Below are 27,393 nucleotides of genomic sequence, written 5' to 3'. Positions count from 1 at the left end.
GAGGTCTTCTGAATCTCGATGAAGACTCAAACTCGTCCAGTAGTAACAAAAGGTTTATTGAGTAACTATAACAATAATTGCATGAGTTCTTTACTTTAACTTTGATACTAGTGATAAGGTTAACAAGATCTAACTACAGTAACTATACGTAACTCCACTAGCCATCTGAACTAGTCTGCTATTGCCCTGGTCACAGTGCACCCAAGAGAGCCAGAGACCCAATGTGGTTGCCTTTTATACCCCTGTTGATCCAGCCCTCCAGTGATCATGTGGTGCTACTGATGACGTAGTATACTTGTGTGCCTTCAAATCATACAATTATTTTAAAGCAGCTGTTTGGGTGTGTTTGAAAAATTCCAATCTTGTCTCACTCATGGCCTCCAAACTAAGACATGGTTCTATGGGTGCTTACAAATCCCTCAACTAAATAGCCATTCTTCAACTGTGTGCCGAGACATGTAACCATGGAGGCATCACAGCCAATCTTGTCATGGTCGGATGGCAACACACTGAGGAGTGTTTTTCACCTCCTGGAGAGGAGTGACACTTTGGCTAGTCATTGTGTACTCACTGTAACCTAGGTGCTAAAAAGCGACAAAATCAAGGAAATGGGCAGAAGCAGACAAAAAGTACTGGAGACAATTAAGGAAGTAAAATCGGACAAATCTCAGAACCTGAGGGCCTACATCCTAGGATTCTAAAAGAGATAGCCGCAGAGATGGTGGATAATTGGCTTTCATTTTGCAAAATTCCTTAGCTTCTGGAACAATCCTAGCAGATTGGGTGTAGCAGATGTGACACCCCTGCCTCTTAACCAGAAGCTCTGTGTGTAAGTCCCACCTCAAGACTTGATGGCCAAGGAAGGTGCATTCATAATGTGGTCAAACCAATTGAGTGTGCCAACCTGCAAATCCTTCCAAACATGCCAATGGCTGGCGTTGAGAAGGGCAGACTCCTGGTCAGCCATGCTTGATGTGGAGTGGCACCCCTCAAGCTACAAGCCTCTGGCAACGGACTAGTGATCTGTTCCTGGAATTACTGGCTATGGAAACAGAGGAAGGTCTGCCTTACAGCACCACTAGGTGTAGGAGGAGAATTGGAATTGGAAATGCTACACCAATACTCAAGGCATGAGGGAGAGAGAAAATGGGGATCTGCTGGCCAGTCAGCCTGACATAGTCATCAAGAAAAGGCTGGCATCTATTATTAAGAAATACACTTTGAAATTCATAGTATGATCAAAGTCAACATGATTTTATGGAAGGATAATTGTATTTGACAAACTTATGAATATTTTTTGAGGGTGTAAATAATACAGTAGGTAAAGGGGAACCAGTAAATGTAGTATACATGGATTTCCAAAAGGAATTCGATAAGGTATCAGTCGTGATAAGAAGATGTGAAGGAATATATATCTGTCACCCTGGCTACTTTGGAGAAATGGCTGAGTTAATAAAATGGCTGTTGGTGACCACATGGTGGTAATTCTGGAAGTTTCTGAGCAATTTGAAAATGGAAAAGCTAACACATCAAACTTCTGGAATATAACACTCCTTGAATGGGCTAAGTATTCCAAACCAACCAGTCTCACTGTAAAATGCGGCTTGCCTGATCTACCCAAAGCATTGGAATCTAACCTGTTCACCTTGGAGACCTCGGGTGAGTGCCATTCAGTGTTGGTCCTCACAAACAGGGACCAGGTGGAATGGCACTTGGAGGTCTCCCAGAGGATCAGAGGCCCCAAGGTAATTGCCCTCTGGGCAGGGTGACACCCTGACACTGCTGGTGTGATCAAGACACCTTGGTACTGCCAGCCTGGCACCCTGATTGCCACTTGGATGACAGCCTGGCAGTGCCAGGCTGGCATTTTTCCAAGGTCAGAGGGCTGCCCATGTGAGGTGGCATGCAGGGGTTCCCGAAGATCCCTTATAGGTGAATTGGGACTTTGGGGGGCGGGGGTCGAGAGATCTGAACGCCATTTAAATGCTTGTACAAACGGAACTCCTCAGTGCAGGAAACAGGACTGAGTGCCGCCTGGGTGGGGCATTACCCGCTGAGGCCCTGAATTGGAATAAAGTCCTGATAGAAAGCATGGTGTATTTGAGCGCTGAGAGTGCCAGGAAACACCTGGCTAAACACGCACGTCATGGGAATCTGTTGCAATCTGGTTAGATTTTGACCACAGAGTAATATATCTGAGTTTACTTATAATGCAAAACTAAGGGGAATGTAAACTGTGAAGAGGACACGGAGAGGATGCTGTTACAAATGTGAAATTTTATACAATTATTACAATTTGGGACTGTCTTTAATTTAGGAGTAAAATAGAGTAAAGGGGGTCATGAGATCTTTTCTAACTGATACCAAGCCTGGTTTGCTTGGTTATTAAGAGATTAAAAGGAGGTCCCAGATTGATCTATGGGGGAAAAGGTGCAAGGTGTTCATGCCTGTATACAATGGCAAAAGCATTTGTGCTGATGGTGGATAGACTATTAGACTCCAAAGATGTTATGAATCACTGGATTTGTAAATGGTTATACTTTAAACTATCGATTTAATTTCAAGATAGAATGCAGTTGGGAGGTTGAAAGATAGCTATTTAACATTTTACCTGGATACTAGCCCATGTGAGTGTGTGTATTTTGCGAGAGTCCATAGGAAGACATATTAGAATCAGGTTACAGGTTTCTCTAAAATTATCACTGAGCCTCAAAGACAGGGTTAGTATGTGAGAATCCAGCAGAGAATGATAGCAGAGAGATAGGGGCAGCAAGTCTCTATTGTTCACCACACAAGAATGTGGTTGGGAGTTCATGCTCAGATTGAACATTTAAAGGAGACTGGAAGATTCACCTAGCTTTGGCTCGGGGGAGTAATCTCCAGGGTAATAACCTCTTGACTGTGAAAGCCAGTTCAGGGATTAGAATCAGGAGCTAAGACTCATTTTGCACTGGTTCCAGGAGAATAGATGATCTATTTAGGGACAGAGTAAAGTATATCTTTGGAGGGAGATTTTTGTCACATTATAGCATTGACAAAGAAATAAGTAGTTTAGAGTATGAGTTGACTACAGAATAGTGTGTGGTCAGTGTTTCTTTTAGTTTGTTTATTGCAGTAAAAGTCTTCAAAACTTGAAATCTCACCATTTCTAGTTTGGTGGGGAGAGTGAAAGCTGATCTGGCAAGGTGGGATGGTCTCCCTCTGTCACTGGCAGGTCGGGGACAGGCAGTTAAAATGAACGTGTCGCCGCAATTTCTGTTTATTTTCCAATGCCTGCCGATTTTCCGGCCAAAGGTATTTTTCAGAGAGACTGAAGGAATGATTACTTCGTTCATATGGGGAGGGAAGGTGACCAGAGTTAGAAAGGTGCTGCTACAGAGGGAAAGGCAGACAGGGGGTTTGAGTCTTCCGAATCTGATGTATTATTACTGGGCAGCGAATGTAGAGAAGGTGCAGAGCTGCGTCAGAGGGGTCGATTCCCAGTGGGTCAGAATGGAGGAGAGTTTGTGCAGGGGGTTGGGGTTCAAGGCGCTAGCAACAGCGCCGCTCCCAATGGCCCTGGGGAAATACTCGGGGAATCCAGTAAAAATAGCTTCATTGAGATTTGGAGGCAGTTTCGCCACACCTCCGGTTGGGGGCAGGGTCAAGGGAAATGCCAACTTGGGGGAACTACAGATTTGAGCCAGGGAAGTGGGATGGAAATTTTCAGAAATGGGAGGAGAAGGGGATTAAGACACTAAAAGATTTGTTTCTTGGGGGTCGGTTTGCAGGATTGAAGGAGCTGGAAGTGAAGTATGGGCTGGAGCAGGGGGAAATGTTCAGACACATGGAGGTTCAAGATTTTGCCAGCAAGAAGATACAGAGCTTCCTGGTGGAGCTGGCCTCAACATTGCTGGAGGAGGTGCTGACGACAAGGGGACTGGAGAAGGGGGTAGTGTCAGCGGTTTACAGAACTATTTTGGAAGAGGAGAAGGCACAACTGGAAGTGATCAAAGCAAAGTGGGAGGAAGAGTTGGGAGAGGGTATGGTGGTGGGGTTCTGGTGTGAGGTGCTCCAGAGAGTGAATGCCTCCACCTCGTGTGCGAGGTTGGGGCTGATACAGCTGAAGGTGGTATACAGAGCACACCTCACAAGGGCGAGGATGAGCCAATTCTTTGAAGGGGTACAAGACATGTGTGAACGTTGCCGGGGAGGGGGGGGGGTGGGGGGCACGTAAATAACGTTCATATGCTTTGGTCCTATCCGAAGCTGGAGGATTATAGGAAGGTTTTTAGGGCAATCTCTAAAGTGGTGCACGTGACACTGGACCTGGGTCATCGGGAGGCCATATTTGGAGAGTTGGACCAGCTGGGGTTGGAAATGGGTGCGGAGGCAGATGTTGCAGCCTTCGCCTCATTGATCACCCGAAGGCAAATCCTGTTGGGATGGAGAGCAACCTCTCCTCCCTGTGCCTGGCGTGGGGACCGGTTGGAATTCTTGACTCTTGAGAAGGTGAAGTTTGAACTGAGGGGAAGGATGGAGAGGTTCTACAATTCATGGGCACTATTCACTATGCTCTTTCAAGAACTGGATAACATTGAACATTAGTTGGGGGGGGGGGGGGGGGTGAGAGGTTTGGGGACTGTATGTGTTAATGGTGACTATGGGTGATTCCTGATACCTCTTTCCCATTTGTTTATGTGAACATGCGGGCTAATGTTTGGGATTTGGTGGGAGGATGGGATTGTTGTTATTGATATGGGGATTGACATCATATTCGTTACTGATTATTGTTTATTGATGGTGGGTGCACATTTGGGAGAAAATGTGAAAAAGGAGAATAAAAATATTTTTTTAAACTGGAAATCTTGTGCATATTTTTTAATTGTTCGCTGGGAATTCAAATTTATTTTTGGATCTTAATGGTCTCTACAAGGATCAGAGTGCAGCAAAGTGATTCAACAGGTTAAGTAAATGGATAATAATATGGCAAATGAAATATGGGGCGGGATTTACCAGCTATTCACGCTGGTGGGAAATTTTGGTCCCTCATCAGCATATGGGTTTCCCAGCAAGGGGTGCAGTCAATGGGAAGTCCCATTGACAACGGCAAGATCAGTAGATCCCACTGGTGGGCTGCTTCGGCCGCCAAAAAACCTGCTGCGGGGTGGTCGAAATATCCCATCCATAATGTGGGAAGTATGAAGTTATTTACTTTCTTGTAAGAATAGAAAAACACATTTTTTTTTTAAAAGGCATAAAACCTGTAAATATAAATTGAGAGATTTGGATGTATTCATACAATGAACACAGAAAGTCTGCATGCAGATACAGCAAGTAGGAAGGCAAACAGCAAGTTGGCCTTTAATAAGGGGATTGGAGTACAGGAATAAGGACATCTTGCTACAGTTGTACAGGGCATTGCTGACACTACACCTGGAGTATTTTGCATAGTTTTGGTCTCCATTTTTAAGGAAGGATATGCTTGTATCGGAATCAGTGCTGCAAAGGTTCACTAGATTGATCCCTGGAATTAGAGGGTTATCTTGTATGCTAAATAAAGTGGCCCTATATTCTCTGGATTTTAGAAGAATGAAGGGTGATACCATTGGAATATACAAAATTATGGAGGGGCTTGACAGGATCGACACTGAGGTTGCGTCTGCTGGCTGGGAATCTAGAATATGTGGGCAGAGTCGCAGCATATGGTGTCGATCATTTACGACTGAGTTGAGAACATTCTTCACTCAAAGGTGAATCTTTGGAATTCTCCACAGCAGAAGGTTGTGGCACGCTCCATCACGGAAAATCTTTAAGGCTGGGATAGGCAGAATTTTGGTCACTCGGGGAATCAAGGGATATGAGGAGCGGCAGGAAAGAGGGGCTGAAACCCAAGATCAGACATAATCATATTGAATGGTGGAGCTGGCTCGACAGTCTGACACACTCCTGCTCCAATCCCTTGTGTTCTTGTTGTCCCAACTGAAACCAGTTAATCTTACAGGGATCTAAACTGAAACCTTCCTGTCAAATAAAACTGCTTGCTTGAGCGTGGTCCTTGTGGTTAAAGTGCCTGAAATATAATAAGAATATTTTGTGAATCCTTGCTGATGAAAAAAAAGACTTTTCATATCGGAAAGCTCGTGGATTAACTTCCTGGCCTGTGTGTAGAACCAATGTAAAGAGTACATTATTCTTCCCATGTAGGTCCTTTTGAATCTACAGGGGTAAGTGTAAAATAATTCAACTACTGGAAAAAAGTAGTATTTTTTTCTGCTAATCCAATACAGTCACATTTATTGTCAGACTCTATGCACACTGTCAAAGCAGCCAGACTTGACTGGCCAAATGTATTGTACTTGGGGAGAATTCACAGGGGAGGTTTCACAATCTTTACTAAAAATAAATACAAGACTTAAAAGTGTTGCACAGCTCTAAAATATACAAAGGCTTAGAAATTAATTGTAAACTTTGAAAACATTTTACAAAAAAGCATCTCGGCATTTTAAAAAGTCCATATTTACAAATATTACAAAAAAATTATAAAATGGCTGCAAATCCATAAACCATTCTTGTCTTCCAGATGATCTGGTTCTAGGTACCAATACAGTTACACTGTAACCTTCTTTTATTTTTAATTTTATACAATAAACCAAAACCTAGATTTTGTTAACTCTGCCATCTATGCAGTTTAAATGCATTCATTCAACCTTTGGCAAAACCCTAGGCATAATTCTTTTAAGAGACCGCATACATTATTGATTTAAACTGTCCAGAACCTTGTAGTTGTCTTATATATGCCAAATAAACAGAAAGAAAGCCTATATAAATTAGGAATTATCAGATGCTATAAGGAAGCAGCTGCAGAACTTCAAACACTCAACTGTCTTACACTTCAGTGCAAACTACAGAACACACATATTGGAATGATGGTTCACAGAAATAATTTGTACAATATAATTCATTCAACTTATTTGGAGATGGCAGTAGTGTCTGAGCATTTAATAATTGTACGAGTGCTTCAAAAAAAGCTCAGCAGTATCTCTTGTAACTATGCATCATATATTTTAACAAATAAATTTCCAGAAGAATCTTTTCTTTATTCTTAAATATATTCATGTAGCTTTATGTTCTAGGGGAAAATATATGGCACGAGGTTGCTGATATTGTAGCTGCTTGACAGCTGATATATAAACGTCTGCTGAAAAACACTACTGCTCGTTCAGTCATTTATCACGCTAAATGATTAAAAAACTATGTGTGTTGATTAATTCATATCCACCTGCAGCGATAAAAAGCACTCGTATTACTGAAGAAAATGTGCTCATATGTCAATATCAGGTTATTCTAAATAATAAAAGTAAAGTACTAAGGCTGCTGGAAATCTGAAATAAAATCAGAAAGTGTTGGAAAAACTCAGCGGCCAACATTTTCTAGCAGTTCCCGCAGGTGGGTTCTTCTGGTCCCGGTGACAGGACTCCTCCCCCCTCTCTCCCCCTCCCTGCGGTTTCCCTGGAGATGGAAGGTAAGAACAGGGAAACCATTGACACCGGCAGGACTGGAAGATCCCGCCAATGGTGGGCTGCCTCCACCCGACAGGTCTGGCAGCATCTGTAAAATGATAAACAAAGTTAACGCTGGAACTTCATGGGTGTTGACGCCGACCAGATACCAATGATGCACCCCCATCGTGGGTTTCCTGGCAGCGAGGGGAGCACTCAACGGGAAACCTCGTTAACAATGGCGGGACCAGAACATCCGCCACCATGAAACACACGGCAAGTTGCGAGGTAAATCCCGCCCAATGTTTCAAGTCAAATATGATTTTTTATTCCTTAACATTAACTCTATTTCTCTCTCCACAGATACTGCCAGACACACTGAATCTTTCCAGCATTTTCTTTTTTTAATCCAAACCATGTTGAGTTTGACGGACAGGAATTACATATTTGAAGCAATTTCATCAGTGGGCAGCAATTCCCAAATTGTTAAGATATGTTACAACGCCCCCCCCCCCCCCCCAACCCCTTAGTTTCTCATCTGAGGAAATAGGATTAATATTTTTGGGGAGGACCACACTTTACTGGAGAATTTCCTTTCAAATGTTATCATTTTATCAAGTGCTGATCAGTCTCGCCGTACACTTCCAACTCTTTCTGTTCTTATGTCCATTTCATCATTTGCATGTTTTCCTGATATATTTTTCTCCTGTGATTGTTGCTTTAGTTGAAAGTTGAAGTGCTGATCTGGCCAGATATGATTAGCTGGAACAGCCATTTCCTTTTAACTGAAGTTGACCAAGACCCATGAGTAAACACTCAAAGGGGCCAACAGTGTTTTGCTCTGTGTTGTGTGCAGCTCATTGACCTGAAGATAGTCAGTTCATGGTGCCAATATACTTTCAATTGTTTTTTCAGCAATTAAGTGTTTACAGCTTTGTCACCATCCAGTCCTAAGTTGGGGCTGTTCTCAAGTCTTCAGTGTGGATATCTTAATATCTACATTGCTCTCTGCATTTTGTCAGCTTGCTGAAGTGGAATTACAGTCTTCTTTGCAAAATTTCTTTACTGAACGTCACTGGGTCAATCTGCACTTTAAAAATATCCCATTTTCTTACCCATTCGCATATCATTCATCTCTCACGGTTACTCATCCTCTTCTTACTTTATGAATATAGCATTTTCAATACACATGAAATAACTTCTCTAGCTTGTCCATTTTTGGATTTTACACCATCACCAATTCCTTCGAAAACCTATGGAGGGGGTGCAATTTTAAGCTAACTTGCTGGGCGGTGAACCCATGGGATCGACAGGTTTTATGTTTCGCCCACTGTTTATTGACAAGTTAATGCTTCGGTTAAAATTGCCCCCCCCTTGCACTTACTGCTCTTCTCTCCCTTTTTACTGAAGAACTTAAAACTACAAAACAAAATGCCTTTTTTTTCTTTTCAGTTAATTCCATGTTAATCTCATGATATTGACATCTGTGCACTATAACCTGTAGCTTAAACAAAATTTACACTACATGGTAAAGTCTCTTATAACCAAGGCTCAACGTTTTTTCCTCACTCCCCAACCCCACCAATGTGGTTCCAAAAATGCTTACATATTGTTTTAAACTATGGCATTTTTGCAAACATGCAATTCTCGGTGTTTACACACAAGTCATTCAAATTTAATCACAAAAATAATCATTTTCTTCGGTTCATTTTTTTTCTATTTGTACAATATAATGATCTTTAGTAAATTTTAAAAAAACATAATATTTTTCATGATTAGGTAGTACAGTATTAATCCTTTTGATGTAATTCTATTTCTACTGGACACAGCAGAAGTTGATTAAGATTTAAACTGTAATGGAAGACTGCTTCAGCAATGTATAATTTTAAACTGTTAGAATTGGACAATGGTATCAATTAGATTCAAATGTCCACGTATCTGTAAAGACCCTGCCAGCCTTGTGAAGATGTAAAAGTTATTTTTCTTTCAAACTAATTAAACAGAGTATCTGTGGATGACAAGAAGCCACAAACTCAGTGTAGCCATTGTTAGGAATAATAATAAGAGCTAAAGTTCAGACAGTATTTGCAAGGTATACTTTTGAAAAAAAAATATTTTCCTCATGTTTACCTGCATAAATCATTGTTTTAGTCTTTAAAATATTGGTCTATTTCATTCCCAGAACTCTCTGATGGTGCAAATTTTGAAGAATGTGCATTGCTCAAAGGATTAATAATTTTTTGAAATTGAGTAAAAGTGATGGTATTTACATTAGTTTCAAAGCCTGTGCTGAGCATATCACTGGTATTTCATTTCTTGTTTAGAAGATCATCACTAAGTTGGAAATACCAAGAACTGCACTGTACATTTCTCACAATTGTCCTATTGCTTAAGCAGCCGTTTAATCATTCTAGGAAACAACACCCCCTAATAGCAAACAAAAGGGAACAACCATGCATACATCCTTGCAAAGTTCATCAGAGACCCTTAAACAGAGTATTGGCCCAAATTCATTTAGGACAGCCTTCGATTTCCTTTCATTAAGTAGTCAAAAATCTCTCTTTTCCTGGTTTACTCTGGTTGCATTTCAAAATGTAGCTTATTTAATCAAAATATGTGTACACTAAAATGATTGAATCATGAGCAGTTTTGGAGGAACAGTGAAGGGATCTAGTATCTCAATACCTTTTTTTTCTTAATACCTTGGGCAGCAGTCTGTTTTGTTTTGTTTTGTTAATTGTTTCAGACCTGCCCTGCTTTTGATAAACCTTTCAGGATAAACATTGCTAAACTAAACCACATGCACATTTCTGTCTGCTCTACAACTGCTGCTGCACCCGGCTGTTAGTATGTGTCCTGCGAGTTCCGATCGTCATGTGGGCTGCCATCCGAGTTTTCTGCTTCCCCCTCGGAAATGACTTGCATTGGCGCACTGTGAAGGCGACTGCGCACGCTGTAACGACTGCTGCCCGCTGCAGGCGGGGCTCGAGATCGACTTGGCCGGGAAGAAAGTGAGGCCGAGAAGCTGCGGGAGGAGATCCCTTCCGTGCTGAACCTTGGGGAACAAGGTGCAACTGGTGATTGCATTTCACATCCAGAAGGGAAAGGGGGATTGTCCTCGCAATCTTTCGCCTGTTCTGAGGAACTGTCTCCTGGGGACTTGGGAGATACTGGACTTGCAGATTTCAATATTTCGGCTGCAGATAGTCGATAGTTGGAGTCTGATCGGCTGCCTTTCTTCAGCAGCAGTAATTTGAACTCCTCGTGGGAAGTGTTAGATTTGCGGACACTCCTATAAATGGGGCTAGACTGTTTCTGAGTAGCAGGAGGAGTTCCAGGGGAACTGCCAGGGGATGGTTTTGGTTTGTTTACATTCGGCCCTTCATCGGAATCTTTCCTTCCCAGAAGTTTCCTCTTTGATCTAGAAGGCAAAGCAAAATAGATAAAAATTCTAACATCAACCATACAATAAGTTGTTGACTAAAATGGATGTATTGTTACACAATTTAGTAATGACTGGGAAACTGGGTTACCAACTCAGATTGGATGCACTCCTGGATGTTTCAAACGGTCTTTTTTTTCCCAATCTGCAATACTTTTATAGCGTAAGAAAAAAAAGTGAAAAGTAAACGGAAAAGAAGATACACCATTGTTAATGCCCTTATGATATTTCTCCTGGGTTTCTCACAGATGGATCTCAGGGGATTCATTCAAGAGGACAATCCTGTAGGGATTCCCACATGGGAAAGGGCAGTGGGGCAGATGACTGGCTTACAAATGAAATTCACATTCATTTTTTAAAAAATATATTTTTATTCTCCTTTTTCACATTTTCTCCCAAATTTACATCCACCAACAATAAACAGTAACGAATATAATGTCAATCCCCATCTCAACAACAATAATCCCATCCTCCCACCAATCCCCAAACAACTGCCCGCATATTAACATAAATAACAAAGAGGAATCAGAAATTAACCATAGTCACCATTAACACATAACAGTCCCCAACCCTCCCAACCACCCCCTCCCTCCAATGTTCGATGTTATCCAATTCTTGAAAGTGCATAATGAATAATGCCCATGAATTGGAGAACCCCTCCATCCTTCCCCTCAGTTCAAACTTAACCTTTTCAAGAGTCAAGAATTCCAACACATCCCCCCCCTCCACGCCAGGGCACAGGATGGAGAGGTTGTTCTCCATCCCATCAGGATCCGCCTTTGGACAATCAACAAGGCAAAGGCTACATCTGCCTCCGCACCCGTTTCCAACCCTGGCTGGTCTGACACCCCAAATATGGCCTCTCGAGGGCCCGGGTCCAGTTTCACGTGCACCACTTTAGAGATTACCCTAAAAACCTCCTTCCAATAATCCTCCAGCTTCGGACAGGACCAAAACATATGAACGTGATTTGCGGGGTCCCCCCTCAACGTTCACCCACATCTTCTACCCCCTCAAAGATCCGGCTCATCCTCGCCCTTGTGAGGTGTGCTCTATATACCACCTTCAGCTGTATCAGCCCCAACCTCGCGCACGAGGTGGAGGCGTTCACTCTTCGGAGCACCTCAGACCAGAACCCTTCCTCCATACCCTCTCCCAACTCTTCCTCCCACTTTGCTTTGATCCCTTCCAGTGGTGCCTTCTCCTCTTCCAAAATAGCCCCGTAAACTGCCGACAATACCCCCTTCTCCAGTCCCCCTGTCGTCAGCACCTCCTCCAGCAATGTGGAGGCCGGCTCTACCGGGAAGCTCTCTATCTCCTTTCTGGCAAAATCTCAGACCTGCATGTATCAAACATCTCCTCCCTGCTCCAGCCCATACTTGAAATTCACATTCATGATTTTCCTCACATCCATTCAATAAATTACAAAGCTGGGGCTGTTGAACGCTTCAGCAATGCAGCCCAGTGGTAGCATTCTTAGCTCTCAGTCAGTAGGATGTGGGGGCCAAGTTTCACTCAAGAGACTTGGCCACCTAATCTAACCTGATACATCTATGCAGTACTGAAGGAGTGCAGCACTGTCGGAGGTGCTGCCTGTTCTCTCTGGTGGATGTAAAAGAGCCTATGGCACTATTTTAAAGACCAACAGGAGAGTTCTCCCCAGTGAATGTGTATCGTTCAACCAACAACAATAAAATGATGATCTGGTCATTGTTGTTTGTGAGAGCTTTTTGTGTTCAGATTGTTTGCTGTGTTGCTTACATTACAACACTGACTACGCTTCAAAAAGTACATCGTTGGCTACAAAGAACTTTGGAGCCTCTTGAAATCATGCAAGGATTTACTTAAACACAAGTCTTTCTTTCAGTGATAGAAAGTCCTAAAGGAAGAGATAATATAGTTCTGAAATAGAGAAATAACTTTGTGAGAGATTAAGACCTCATCCTGTATTTTTTGTTTTTAATTATAAAATTTAAATTAGACATAGATCTGCAATGGGTGAATCTATGTCTGTCTGTGACCCTGAACTAAAGAAGTTACGTGGTAGTTTCAGAGATACTTACACTTCGCTATTCCTGAAGAGCCACTAATGATCGCCTCTGGATTGCTCCAAAAGTCCTGCTCAGAATAAATTTAAAGAGAGCTATTCAAATGCGAACTGCATTTCAGAATCCAGACTGGACAACAGAAATCTGCTTGTCTTCTCAGACAAAGAGTCCAACAGCCAGTCTTTCAGTTCTTAATCATAGATTCTGCAGTGCAAAAAGAGGCCATTTGGTGCATCAAATCGGCACCGGCCCTTGGAAGGAGCACCTTACTTAAGCCCATGCCTCCACCTTATCCTTGGAACCCAGTAACACCACCTAACCTTTTGGACACCAAGGGACAATTTAGCATGCCAATCCACCTAACCTGCACATTTTTTGACTGTGGGAGGAAACCGGAGCATCCGGAGGAAACTCACGCAGACACGGGGAGAATGTGCAGACTCCACACAGGCAATTACCCAAGGAGCTGTAAGGCAGCAGTGCTGACCACTGTGCCACCATGCTGCCCCTAAATGTTAATGTTTGAGACTTTTAACAATCACAGGGATCCAGATGAGGGATGCTCGTCCTTTGTCAAAGACAGTGTGGGAGAGATGGGAGTCACAAGACAGACTGTGGAATCAGTAATATTGCCTTGCTGAATGACAAAGTCTCAGCTTTTTTAACATCTGACTAGCAGCCTCTCAGACAAGGAGCTCTGGCCCAGATTGGACACCTGGCTCCATCTCCACTGCTTCTGCTGGAAACATTGTACCATTGCCTCGAAGACTGGTTAATCTCTGTGTGCCTATGTCATTCTGGAAAGTTAACACCACCAAAAAAGTTCATTATCCAGCATGGAGATTTTCAACTCATCGACCTCCGGGAAGGAATACTTCATTGGACTTTGATTCTGGACTCTGGAGCTCATATGGTTCCCTGCACTGTAATTCTTTATTTTCTCTATTCCTCTTTTACTGTATGAAGGTAAAGAAGGAAATGTTGCGATCCTCCTCCAGTCTTTTGAGTGTGTGTAGATTAACTAACCCCCTGAGTTCATTCTATCTCAGATTTGATTTGGAGATAATTTATAAAAAACTGCAAGGCCACAAAACTGAGGCGGTTGGGTAATACGCCACTGCTTATAAAGGGGCAAGCAAATCAAAAACATCTTTCTGTTTACAGACAGTTGGTGAGGGAAGAAGTTAATATTGTTTAAATTAATGCTCCTCCTCCTGTACTTAAAATATTTGAAAGGATGCCATTGATTTTAGCAATACAACTGTGGTGAATGTAATTTACACAGTAATATATATGATACCATATTATTGTAAGCGCAGTTGCGTTGCCCGACCACTAGGGGGAGTAGCACTGGGAATGCATAGGAGTGTGTACAGGGCTCCACCCTTGGCTCCGCCTACGGCTCCTCCCCCTGGTCTGCTGTATAAAGATCGATGCCCAGAGCCAGCCGACCAGTTCATCCAGGGTTCATCGTGTTACAGACTGGCTCTGTTGTAAGTAGATTAAAACCACTGTTCATATCTTAAAGCACGTGTCTCGTGAATTGATGGTCGCATCAATTTAATCTACTTAAAAAACAGTAAGAAACAATCATGGAATCAGCCCTCAAGCCTGAGCGGTTGGAACTCGACCCACAGGATGCAGAGGCAAAATAAATCTTTTTGCATTGGCTCCGATGTTTTAAAGCCTACCTGGCTGAAGCAAGAACAGCTGAAACGACGGAGGAGCAGAAACTTAGCCTACTGCACGCGAGGGTAAGCCACAGAATTTCCACTCAACTAAACTGTACCGGCTCATATACTGAAGCTCTAGCGCTACTCAACAAAATGTATGCGAGGCCTGTAAATGAGGTCTACGCGCGACACATGTTTACTACTTGCCGGCAGCGGCCTACGGAATCACTCGAAGAATTCCTCAGAGAACTAAAAACTCTATCTCGGGACTGTAACTATCAGGCTGTAACTGCTGCAGAGCATTGAGAACGTGCTGTCCGCGATGTCTTTGTTGCAGGCCTGAGATCAAATTACTTGCGACAGCGACTGCTGGAAAAGGGGGCCCAAAATCTTGAAGATACTGTTGAACTTGCTATGACTATGGCGGTCTCATTTCGCAGCCTCACCTCGTTCCCCGCGACCCCGTCATGGGCCCCCGACCAGCGACTCCCCCAGGCCTGTGCCGCACGGCTGCCCAGCCACAATGCTGCCCCAGCCTGCCACTTTCGTGGCCAGCCCCAGCACCCGCGGCAGTTCTGCCCGGCCCGCAACGCGACCTGCAGCAGCTGCGGGCGAAAAGGACACTATGCCAGAGTGTTTCTGGCAAAGAAAGCCCCAGCCTCTAACCCTCCCATGGCTCAAAGCACTCGTTCCCGCAGGCCCTGAAGTGCTGCAGCCTGTATGCCGACTCCGCCCCCACCCAACATGTGCGACTCATGGGGCGGCCATCTTGGCAATCCTCCTCCATGCGGCCGGCCATGTGCGGCTCATGGGGGCGGCCATCTTGGGATCCATCCCCTCCAAACTCAGAAACTTACCTCGACGACTACGAACTCAGAAGGCAGTCATCACGGGGCCACTCCAGCACAGCTGATCGAGCCGCCGACTACCCGCAACTCAGAGCAGTCACACTGGACCAATCGCGCCCAAAGCACCACCACAACTCGATGGCGTCCAAATCAACAGGTACAGCACGCCATGCCTTTTCGACTCCGGGAGCACTGACAGCTTCGTACAACCAGATCTGGTAAGACGTTGTTCGCTCCCTGTTTTCCCTGCGCGGCAAACTATCTCCTTTGCTTCGGGCTCCCACTCTGTTCAGATCCCAGGGCGCACCGCCGCGACTCTCACAATCCAAGCCTAGCTATTCTAACTTCCAACTCTACGTCCTGCCCGAACTCTGCGCCTCACTCTTATTGGGACTCGATTTTCAATGTAATCTCAAGAGTCTCACCCTCAGTTTCGGCGGACCCCTACTCCCACTCACTATCTGCAGCCTAGCCACGTTGCGAATCTCCCCCCCTCCTCTCTTTGCCAATCTCACACAGGACTATAGACCTGTAGCCACTCGCAGCAGGCGGTACAGCCTGCAGGACAGGGTATTCATCCGATCGGAGGTCCGACGGCTGCTCAGTGAGGGGATCATAGAGGCCAGCAACAGCCCCTGGAGAGCTCAGGTGGTGGTCATCAAGACCGGGGAAAAATTCTGCATGGTCGTAGACTATAGTCAGACAATTAATAGGTTTACGCTCCTCGGCGCGTACCCCTCCCCAGGATTGCAGACATGGTTAACCAGATCGGCCAGTATCGGATTTTTTCCACGGCGGATCTGAAGTCTGCATATCACCAGCTCCTAATCCGCCCGGAGGACCGCCACTACATGGCATTTGAGGCCGATGGCTGCCTCTTCCACTTCCTCCGGGTTCCCTTTGGCGTCACAAATGGGGTTTCAGTGTTCCAACAAGCAATGGACCGAATGGTGGACCAGTACGGGCTGCGGGCCACGTTTCCGTACTTGGACAATGTCACCATCTGCGGCTATGACCAGCAGGACCACGACGCCAACCTCTACCGTTTTCTCCAGACGGCTCAGAAACTAAATCTAACATATAACAAGGAGAAATGCGTTTTCCGCACGACCAGACTAGCCATCCTCGGCTATGTTGTGGAAAACGGAGTCCTGGGCCCCGACCCGGACCGTATGCCCCCTCTTGGAACACCCTCTTCCTCTTTGTCCCAGGGCCCTCAAACGGTGCTTGGGATTTTTTCCTATTACGCCCAGTGGGTCCCTCAATATGCGGACAAAGCCCGCCCACTATTTAAGGCCACACTATTTACCCTGTCAGCTGAGGCGCGCCAGGCCTTCAACTGCATCAAGGAGGACATCGCCAAAGCGGCCATGCGGGCGGTGGATGAATCCACTCCATTCCAGGTAGAGAGCGACGCCTCAGAGGTCGCTCTTGCAGCCACTCTAAATCAGGCAGGGAGACCAGTCGCATTTTTCTCCCGAACCCTCTCCACTTCGGAACTTCGACACTCCTCAGTCGAAAAGGAAGCACAAGCCATTGTGGAGGCTATCCATCACTGGAGGAACTACCTCGCAGGTAGGAGGTTCACCCTCATCACCGACCAAAGATCGGTTGCCTTCATGTTCGACAACTCGCAAAGGGGCAAAATTAAAAACGATAAAATCCTGCGGTGGAGGATCGAACTCTCCACCTATAGCTATGATATTAAGTATCGACCGGGGAAGCTCAATGAGCCCCCGGATGCCCTATCCCGCGGGACGTGCGCCAGCGCACAGAGCGACCGCCTAAAAGTCATCCACAACGACATCTGCCACCCGGGGGTCACCCGGCTCACCCATTATATCAAAGCCCGAAATCTGCCTTTTTCCACTGAGAAGGTAAAAGTTGTCACCAGGGACTGCCCGATCTGTGCGGAGTGCAAACCGCACTTCTATAGACCAGACAGGGCCCACCTGGTCAAGGCTTCTAGGCCCTTTGAAAGCCTCGCGATCGATTTCAAAGGGCCACTCCCCTCAACTAACAGGAACGTTTACTTCCTAAACATTATAGACGAGTTCTCCCGCTTCCCCTTTGCTATCCCGTGCCCCGATATGACCTCCCACACAGTCATTAGGGCCCTGCATAGTATCTACACCCTGTTTGGTTTCCCCAGCTATGTACACAGCGACCGGGGTTCGTCCTTCACGAGCGACAAGCTGCGTCAGTACCTGCTCGACAAGGGCATCGCCTCGAGCAGGACTACCAGCTACAACCCCAGGGGGAATGGGCAGGTGGAGAGGGAGAATGCGACAGTCTGGAAGACCGTCCTACTGACCCTCCGGTCCAGGAATCTCCCAGTCTCCCATTGGCAGGATGTCCTCCCAAACGTGCTCCACGCTATTAGGTCCCTCATATGCACCGCGATCAATCAGTCCCCTCACGAGCGGCTCTTTAGTTTTTCCAGGGGCCTACCACGGGGGTCTCTCTCCCGGCATGGCTGAAGACACCGGGCCCTGTACTCCTCAGGAAGCACGTCAGGGCGCACAAAATCGACCCCCTTGTAGGGAAGGTGCGCCTGCTTCACTCAAACCCCAGTACGTCTTCGTAGAGTTCCCTGACGGCCGTCAGGACACCGTATCCCTCTGGGACCTAGCATCCGCAGGATCCAGCACCCCCACTATCACTGCAGAGGTACCCCTCACTCTACACCCCACCCAGCTGCCCCCTTGCGCTCCTGAGCCCACTAGCTCGCTACAATTGTTTCGCACACCCACACCGGCTAGCTCCCAGCGCCCCCGGTCCCCAGTCGAATCAGACGGGTATGGATCTCGGACCCAATCACCCCGGAGTCCGCCATCGTACCCCAACCCACAACACCCATCCAGCCACCACAAGAGGCTGCAACCCCGGTGCTCCGCAGATCGCAGCGGACGACTCGACCACCGGACAAACTCAATTTGTGAACCACCACCCCCGCCGGACTTGATTTTTTTGGAGGGGGTGAATGTGGTGAATGTAATTCACACTGTAATATATATACCATATTATTGTAAGCGCAGTAGCGTTGCCCGACCACTAGGGGGAGTAGCACTGGGAATGCATAGGAGTTTGTACAGGGCTCCACCCGTGGCTCCGCCACGGCTCCTCCCCCTGGACTGCTGTATAAAGATCGATGCCCAGAGCCAGCCGACCAGTTCATCCAGGGTTCATCGGTTTACAGGCTGGCTTGTTGTAAAGATTAAAACCACTGTTCATATCTTAAAGCTCGTGTCTCGTGAATTGACGGTCTCATCAATAACACAAGGAGTAAACCTGAAGTCCATTCAACAAGGCTGATTTGTCTGTTTCTGGTATGCCCCTTTGTGAAATGTCTTGGGACATTTTAGACATTAATGATGGTGCCTAAATGCAAGTTGTTGCAGAGCCCAGCAGGGGGAGCAGCACACACAGGGCAGTGCGCCACTTGTTTAATGGCCAGAAAAGCAAAAATTATTTATTCACAATTTCCAACACCTGAGTGGGGAGTGGCCGTGTAGTGGCATTGTCACTTGACACCCAGAGTAATGCTCTGGGGACCCAGGTTCAAATCCCGTCACTCCAGATAGTGAAATTTGAATTCAGTAAAAATCTGGAATTAAAAAGTCTAATGATGACCATGAAACCATTGTCGATTGTTGTGAATACCCACCTGGTTCACTAATGTCCTTTAGGGAAGGTAATCTGCTGTCGTTACCTGGTCTGGCCTACATGTGACTCCAGATCCACAGCAATGTGGTTGACTCCTACCTGCCCCCTCAAGGGCAATTAGGCCTGGGCAATAAATACTGGCACAGCGTGCAACGGCCACGTCCCATGAACAATTCTTTGAAAGTTGTTGCCTCGGCTCACAATGAAGGCTATCTTGGTTTGCTGAATGCCTACAATCATATCCCAGGCAAATGGAGTGTTCCAAGGGAAAATAGATTGATCTATTATGCTGCTTTCAAAAAAATGCTGCATTATGTGCTTCTTGTATCTAGGAACATTTAATGCCGAGTCTTGCCGTTTTTGAGTCAGGTCTCCAAAATGCCACGCCATCTATTTCCTATGTGGATACCTGTTCCTGCAGCTCACCAACCTTATTGAACAGCCTCCATGCATTTACACACATGCGTTGTACACACAATTTAGACTTTATCGCATTCCCTCTTACTCTGACCCCATCTAATACCGTACTATTGCTTCATTTTGTGCCATCTGTCTCTCCTTTGTGAACCTTTCTCATGTTGCGTGCTGATTCCAACCTCTCTGCTAAGTTAGTTTAAGTCCTTCCAATAGCACTAACAAACCACCCCGCTAAGACAGTGGTCCAGAGTCTATTTAGGTGCAACCTGTCTGGCCTGTGCAAGTCCCACCTCCCCATAACTGGTCCTAATGTCAGAGGACAACAACCTCTGGCTGTTCACCTATACCCCCGCAAAAAAATGTCTGCAGCCACTCAGTAACATCCCTGATCCTGGCACCAAAGAGGCAACACACAATCCTGGATTCATATCTGTGGCCACATAAACACCTGTCTGGTCCCGTTAAATAAAATTCCCCCACCATTATTGCTATCTCTCAGCTGACTACTTCTCCCATCTGAATTCCCAGTCTTTAGGTTTGGAAGTCGCCATCTGCTGTGGTCAGCGTGAGTGGGACCCGAATGGAAATTCGTAGCCAGCCACAGGCTTTAAGGCTCCATCGAAAGGGCAACATGCATTGACAATGTTTCTGGAGAGTAGCGAGAAGGACCCAAAGTAAGAAGCCATGGGCGGGATTCTCCGATAATCGGTGCGATAGCCGGGACCCGGCGCCACAAACGGTGCGGATCACTCTGGTGTCGGGGCCCCCCAAATGGCGCAAATTCTCCGGCCCGGAATGGGCTAGTAGCTGCGTGACGCCATTCGCGATGGCGCCACCTGCCGCAGATGCGCAGCATCATTGACGGCAGGCGGCGTCACAGCTGAAAAGACCCCCCCGGGAGATCCGACAAGATGGCCACCCGCAGCACAGCCCCAAGGTTCCAGGAGCGCGACATCGAGGCGCTCCTGGACGCAGTAGAGCAAAGGAGGGAGGCCCTGTACCTGTACCCCCGGACACGGCCACAGGGTTGCCCCACGCCTCAGCCAGCACCTGTGGAGGGAGGTGGCAGAGGCCGTCAGCGCTGTGGCTGTAACACCAAGGACAGGCGCACAATGCCACAAGAAAGTGAATGACCTCGTCAAGGCAGCCAGAGTGAGTTTCCTCCTCCCCCCCCCCCATCCCCCAATGTGCGGTACACCCCCAGGTGCAACCAACCCTAACGTGCTGCGTACCTCTGCCAATATACGCACAACCGCTGGCCTGCATGTATATCCCTGCCTAACATTGTTGCCCTTTATCCCTGCCACCCACCCCACCCCCCCCAATGCCCCCTATACCCCATATCCCCCCTATACCCCATATCCCCCCTCCCCCATATCCCCTCTCCCCCATATCCCCCGATCACCGCCTGCGTGTCTAACCATGCTGCTGTATTGTGTATTGCAGGACCAAACGTCAAGGCACCCGTCCCCACGGATGCCGACCGCCCGCAGGACGCCCCAGGGCGGCCAAGAGACTGCGACAGGCCCGGAGCAACACGGTGACGACGCCCCCATCTCGTGCGAGTGCGGCGACGCAGGCGTGTGACACCCAGCGACAAGGGGGGCAGCCGAGCCAGGACACCCCTACCCAGGACAGCGCTACCCGGGACACCCCTACCCGGGGCACCCCTACCCGGGGCATCCCTACCCGGGGCACCCCTACCCGGGACAGCCCTACCCGGGACACCCCTAACCGGGACACCCCTAACCCGGGACACCCCTACCCGGGACACCCCTACCCGGGACAGCCCTACCCGGGACAGCCCTACCCGGGACCACCGACACACATGACACCGAAAGACAGGACAGTGACACACAGCGGACGGGTGGACACGAACTGCCACCCCAGGGGACCATGGATTCTGGGTTGGACGATGCTCACGACACAACGCCACTGCTATCTCCAACACCCTCCACCATCGCAGAGACACTCACCTCGGTTGGGCACTTTAGTGATGAGGCTTCTGGTACACTCACTGGTGCGCACAATACAGCCGTACCAATACAGCAGGTGAGGGTAGGAGCAGCAGAGGGGCCAGGAAGTCAGAGGGCATCCTGGCGCAAGCAAACACCTGCCGCCCAGACGGGTCCCGGGTTCCTGGAGTTACTGCACCCACTCATAGACCCGATGCAGTCACCAAACCAGGGACGATCGAAGTGGGTGACGGCCGGCTTGTGGGAGCTGCAGACGAAGGTGGAGGAGTCCACTCGCGCCCAGGAGCAGGGAGTGGTGCCGGTCATGCGCACCACCCAGGCCGAAACCGCACGGGTGGCGTCCGCGGTGGAAGCAATGGGCACGACGGTGTCAGACATGGGGAGCAGTATGCAAGGCGTGGGGCTTTCCGTGCAGGCGGCGTCTGTGGCCCAGGACATGGCTGCTCTCTCACAGGAAGCCATGAGCCAGAGGCAGATGGCAGAGGCGCCCAATGACATGGCCCTGTCTCAACAGGCAATGGCCCAGTCCCAGCAGGCCATCGCTGAGGGCATCAGCGCCATTGCCCATGTGCTGTCCGGCGTCACCCAGACACAGATAGGAGTGGCCAACTCCCTGAGCTCCATGGCTGCAAACTTGCAGACCCTTGTCGATACCAGGGCGGGCCTCCAGGACTGGCAGCACCAGGTGTCGGGGGGGTGTTGGATGGCCAGTCCGTTCGCACCCCCGCCCCATGTAGAGGCCCGGGGGCCATCGGGCACCCCGAGGGAGGAGGAGGTGCTGGGGCCCGTCCCGGGTCCCCCTGTAGGGGAAGTCCCGGAACACCGTGGCACCTCGGACTCCCCCCCCCCCCCCCTTTCCGTCCCAGGTGCATCTCGTGGGCAATGGGCAGGACTGGCTGGCAGCTCGCCATCCCAGTCATCCGAGCCGCAGCCTGGTCCATCTAGGCCGGGCCGCCCCAGGAAACAGCCGCCAAAGAGATCCCGAGTCACAGGGCAGGAATCACAGGTGTCCACCTCCAGTTCAGCTGTATCGTCTGGGGAACCACCTAGACGTAGTCAAAGGGCCCGTAAGGTCAAACAATCAGACACTGAGTAAGTTGGCACAGGTGCAGGGCACAGATGAGTTATAGGGGCTAGGGCACGTGTATGGACTGTTTGTCATTAAAATCACTTTCACACATACTAATCTGGCTTTGTGCTCTGTCCGAAGCGTGCGGGGGTGTGGTATGAGGTGAGCGCCAGTGTGTGTGTGAGGGGTGGTATTACGTTGGCCCCAGGTGAGTGTGCCCCCTCTCCCCCCGGTTCGCCCTCGCCATCTCCCTGGGCAGAGGACGGGACCATGCGCTGTAGTGTCATGGCCGCATGCAGGGATGGTCCGGGTTGAGGGTTGTACTGTGGCCATGGGTCAGACATTGTCCAACGATGTGGAGCCAGGAGCTCATCGCAGAGCAGGTTGTCATCATCCTCCATGGCCTGCAATAGACACGCTTCCACCGGCGACAGTGTGAGACCGGCCCATTGTGCCGCAGGTGGATCTCCAATGGAGGGGTGGTGTGCATGCAGGTGGGGTGGGGTAGTTGGTGGTGGGTGGGTGGGTGGGTGGGTGGGGGGGGTGAGGGTGTTGGTGGTGTGCATGCGGGTGGGGTGGGGGTGGTTGGTGGTGGGTGGGTGGCGGGAGTGAGGGTGGTTGACTGGTGCCGTGGTGTGCGATCTGTGCCCATACTCACCAATTCTCACACCCCCCTAGTTAGTGAACCGGACGGCTATCAGCCAGTCCCGTGCCCGCTGGCCCAGCCGGTAACGGCGGGCAGCCTCCCACCCATGTCCAGCCCGTCTGTCCTGACCATTGCCCCCATCCTCCTCAACTGGGGAGGACTGCGCCTCTTCCTCCTGCTCCTCCACTCCCCCCTCCTCTGCCTGCGGTACATCGCCCCTCTGCTGGGCGATGTTGTGCAGGACACAGCAGACCACAAAGATGCAGCCACCCTATCTGGCAGGTACTGGAGGGCCCCTCCAGAGCGGTCCAGGCACCTGAAACGCATTTTGAGCAGGCCAAAGCACCTCTCTATCACACCCCTGGTCGCTGAGTGGGCATCATTGTAGCAATTCTCCGCGTCAGTCTGTGGCCTCCGTATAGGCATCATCAGCCATGACCGCAACGGGTAACCCTTGTCGGCCAGCAACCAGCCCCTCAGCCGGGGGTGGCGTCCCTCGAACATGCCGGGGATGTAAGACTGCGCCAATACATATGAGTCATATACACTGACCGGGTACCGGGCGCAGACGTGCAGGATCATCATGTGGTGGTCGCAGACCATCTGAATGTTCATGGAATAGGCCCCTTCCTATTGGTGAACACGGCCCTGTTATCTGCAGGTGGCCGCACGGCGACGTGCATCCCATCGATCGCGCCCTGGATCATGGGAAACCCGGCCAGTGCTGCCCGGGCATCCTGGCTGGCCCAGTCCATAGGGAACTGGATCTAGTGGTCTGCAATTGCATAAAGGGCGTCTGTCACTGCCCGGATGCACCGATGTCTGCGAGATGCCGGACAGGTCCCCACTCGGTGCCTGGAATGACCCCGTGGCATAAAAGTTCAGGGCCACAGTAACCTTGACGGACACGGGGAGAGGGTGTCCTCCCCCAGTGCCACGCGGTGCCAGGTGTGCCAGCAGGTGGCAGATGTGTGCCACGGTTCCCCGGCTCATCTGGAGTCTCCTCCTGCACGCCCGGTCCATGAGGTCCTGGTACGACGAGCGGGGCGGTACACACGGGGCCTCCTTGGCGTCCCCGTCGCCGTGGCGCAACCACCTCCTTCCCCTCCTCCTCGTCCTGTCGGGCGGGTGGCCCTCCAGCCTGGGCGGCTGCCACCTGCCCCTTTGCGGCAGCCTGCACCACCTCCGTGGCACGCTCCTCCTCCTCCTCCCCCAGGGCAACATGTAGAAGTGCGGCTGCCGCCACGGCAGCCAACATCGCTGGCTGATCAGCAAACATAACGGCCTGGTGGGGAGGGGAATGACGACATGTCATCATTGCCCGTACCCCCCCGTCCCCGCAGCCAGGTGCCATAGGCTGCATGGTCGCGACTGTTGGAGGCTGGCACCTGGCCAGGCAGACGACTTCCCTCGTCCTCTCCCCCCTCCCCGACACTCACCCTCTCCCCCCTCCCCGGCACTCGCCCTCTCCCACCCCTCCCCGGCACACGCCCTCTCCCCCCCCTCCCCGGCACTCGCCCTCTCCCCCCCCTCCCCGGCAATCGCCCTCTCCCCGGCACTCGCCCTCTCCCCTCCTCCCCGGCACTCGCCCTCTCCCCCTCCCTGGCACTCGCCCTCTCCCCCCCTCCCCGGCACTCGCCCTCTCCCCTCCTCCACGGCACTCGCCCTCTCCCCCCTTCCACGGCACTCGCCCGCTCCCCCCCTCCCCGGCACTCGCCCTCTCCCCCCCCTCCCCGGCACTCGTCCTCTCCCCCCCCTCCCCGGCACTCGCCCTCTCCCCCCCCCCCCCCGGCACTCGCCCTCTCCCCCCTCCCCGGCACTCGCCCTCTCCCCCCTCCCCGGCACTCGCCCTCTCCCCCCTCCCCGGCACTCGCCCCCTCTCCCCCTCCCGGCACTCGCCCCCTCTCCCCCTCCCCGGCACTCTCCCCCTCCCCGGCACTCACCCCCTCTCCCCTCACTCACCCCCTCTCCCCCCTCCCCGGCACCTCCCCACTCTCCCCCCCTCCCCGCACCACCCCCTCTCCACCCTCCCCGGCACTCCCCTCTTCCCCCACTCCCCGGCACTCACCCTCTCCCCCCCCTCCCCGCACTCGTCCTCTCCCCCCCCTCCCCCGCACTCGCCCTCTCGCCCCTCCCCGGCACTCGCCCTCTCGCCCCTCCCCGGCACTCGCCCTCTCGCCCCTCCCCGGCACTCGCCCTCTCGCCCCTCCCCGGCCCTCGCCCTCTCGCCCCTCCCCGGCACTCGCCCTCTCGCCCCTCCCCGGCACTCGCCCTCTCACCCCCTCCCCGGCACTCGCCCTCTCCCCCCTCCCCGCACTCGCCTCTCCCCCCTCCCCGGCACTCAGCCCCTCTCCCCCCTCCCCGGCACTCGACCTCCGGTCCCCCTCTCCCCTCCCGGCACCACCCTTTCCCCCCTCCCCGCACGCCCTCATCCCCCCCTCCCCGGCACTCGCCCTCTCGCCCCTCCCCCCTCCCCCCGCCCCGGCACGCCCTCTCCCCCCCCCCCCCGACACTCGCCCTCCCTCCCCTCCCCGGCACAGCCTCTCCCCTCCTCCCCGGCACACCCTCTCCCCCCCTCCCCGGCACTCGTCCTCTCCCCCTCCCCGGCACTCGTCCTCTCCCCCCTCCCCGCACTCTCCTCTCCCCCCCTCCCCGGCACTCGTCCTCTCCCCCCTCCCCGGCACTCGCCCTCCTCCCCCCTCCCCGGCACTCGCCCTCTCCCCCCTCCCCGGCACTCACCCTTTCCCCCCCTCCCCGGCACGCCCTCTCCCCCCCTCCCCGGCACACCCTCTCCCCCCTCCCCCCGCCCCGGCACGCCCTCTCCCCCCCCTCCCCGACACTCGCCCTCCCTCCCCTCCCCGGCACAGCCTCTCCCTCCTCCCCGGCACACCCTCTCCCCCCCTCCCCGGCACTCGTCCTCTCCCCCCCTCCCCGGCACTCGCCCTCTCCCCCCCTCCCCGGCACTCGCCCTCCCCCCCCCCCTCCCCGGGCACTCGCCCTCCTCCCCCCTCCCCCCTCCCCGCAGCTCGCCCTCTCCCCCCTCCCCGGCACTCGCCCTCTCCCCCTTCCCCGGCACTCGCCCTCTCCCCCCTCCCCGGCACTCGTCCTCTCCCTCCTCCCCGGCACTCACCCCTCTCCTCCCTCCCCGGCACTCTCCCTCTCCCCCCTCCCCGGCACTCGCCCCTTCTCCGGCACACGCCCTCCCCCCCTCCCTGGCACTCGCCCATCCCCCCCCCCCCCCCGGCACTCGCCCTCTCCCCCCTCCCCGGCACTCGTCCTCTCCCCCCCTCCCCGGCACTCGCCCTCTCTCCGGCACTCGCCCTCCCACCCCTTCCCGGCACTCGTCCTCTCCCCCCCTCCCCGGCACTCGTCCTCTCCCCCCTCCCCGGCACTCGTTCTCTCCCCCCTCCCCGGCACTCGCCCTCCCCCCTCCCCGGCACTCGCCCTCGGACCCAATCACCCCGGAGTCCGCCATCGTACCCCAACCCACAACACCCATCCAGCCACCACAAGAGGCTGCAACCCCGGTGCTCCGCAGATTGCAGCGGACGACTCGACCACCGGACAGACTCAATTTGTGAACCACCACCCCCGCCGGACTTGATTTTTTTGGAGGGGGTGAATGTGGTGAATGTAATTCACACTGTAATATATATACCATATTATTGTAAGCGCAGTAGCGTTGCCCGACCACTAGGGGGAGTAGCACTGGGAATGCATAGGAGTTTGTACAGGGCTCCACCCGTGGCTCCGCCACGGCTCCTCCCCCTGGACTGCTGTATAAAGATCGATGCCCAGAGCCAGCCGACCAGTTCATCCAGGGTTCATCGGTTTACAGGCTGGCTTGTTGTAAAGATTAAAACCACTGTTCATATCTTAAAGCTCGTGTCTCGTGAATTGACGGTCTCATCAATAACACAAGGAGTAAACCTGAAGTCCATTCAACAAGGCTGATTTGTCTGTTTCTGGTATGCCCCTTTGTGAAATGTCTTGGGACATTTTAGACATTAATGATGGTGCCTAAATGCAAGTTGTTGCAGAGCCCAGCAGGGGGAGCAGCACACACAGGGCAGTGCGCCACTTGTTTAATGGCCAGAAAAGCAAAAATTATTTATTCACAATTTTCC

The 27,393-nt window shown here is 51.0% G+C and overlaps 1 protein-coding gene across 5 annotated transcripts in view; it reads right to left on the bottom strand.

Moving 5' to 3' along the window:
* Positions 1-8,926: 8,926 nt before the first annotated feature.
* Positions 8,927-27,393, bottom strand: part of nhsa (Nance-Horan syndrome a (congenital cataracts and dental anomalies)) — a 543,376-nt gene continuing 524,909 nt past the window's right edge. For all 5 annotated transcript variants that reach the window (XM_038802522.1, XM_038802523.1, XM_038802524.1 and 2 more), the window contains one exon: positions 8,927-10,902. In XM_038802522.1, the coding sequence (XP_038658450.1) occupies positions 10,326-10,902 (577 nt within the window). In that variant the 3' untranslated portion in view covers positions 8,927-10,325. The remainder of the gene's footprint in view (positions 10,903-27,393) is intronic.

This window comes from Scyliorhinus canicula, chromosome 7 (genome assembly GCF_902713615.1).
Source record: "Scyliorhinus canicula chromosome 7, sScyCan1.1, whole genome shotgun sequence".
Lineage (NCBI taxonomy): Eukaryota > Metazoa > Chordata > Chondrichthyes > Carcharhiniformes > Scyliorhinidae > Scyliorhinus > Scyliorhinus canicula.
This window is presented reverse-complemented; position numbering and strand designations above follow the sequence as displayed.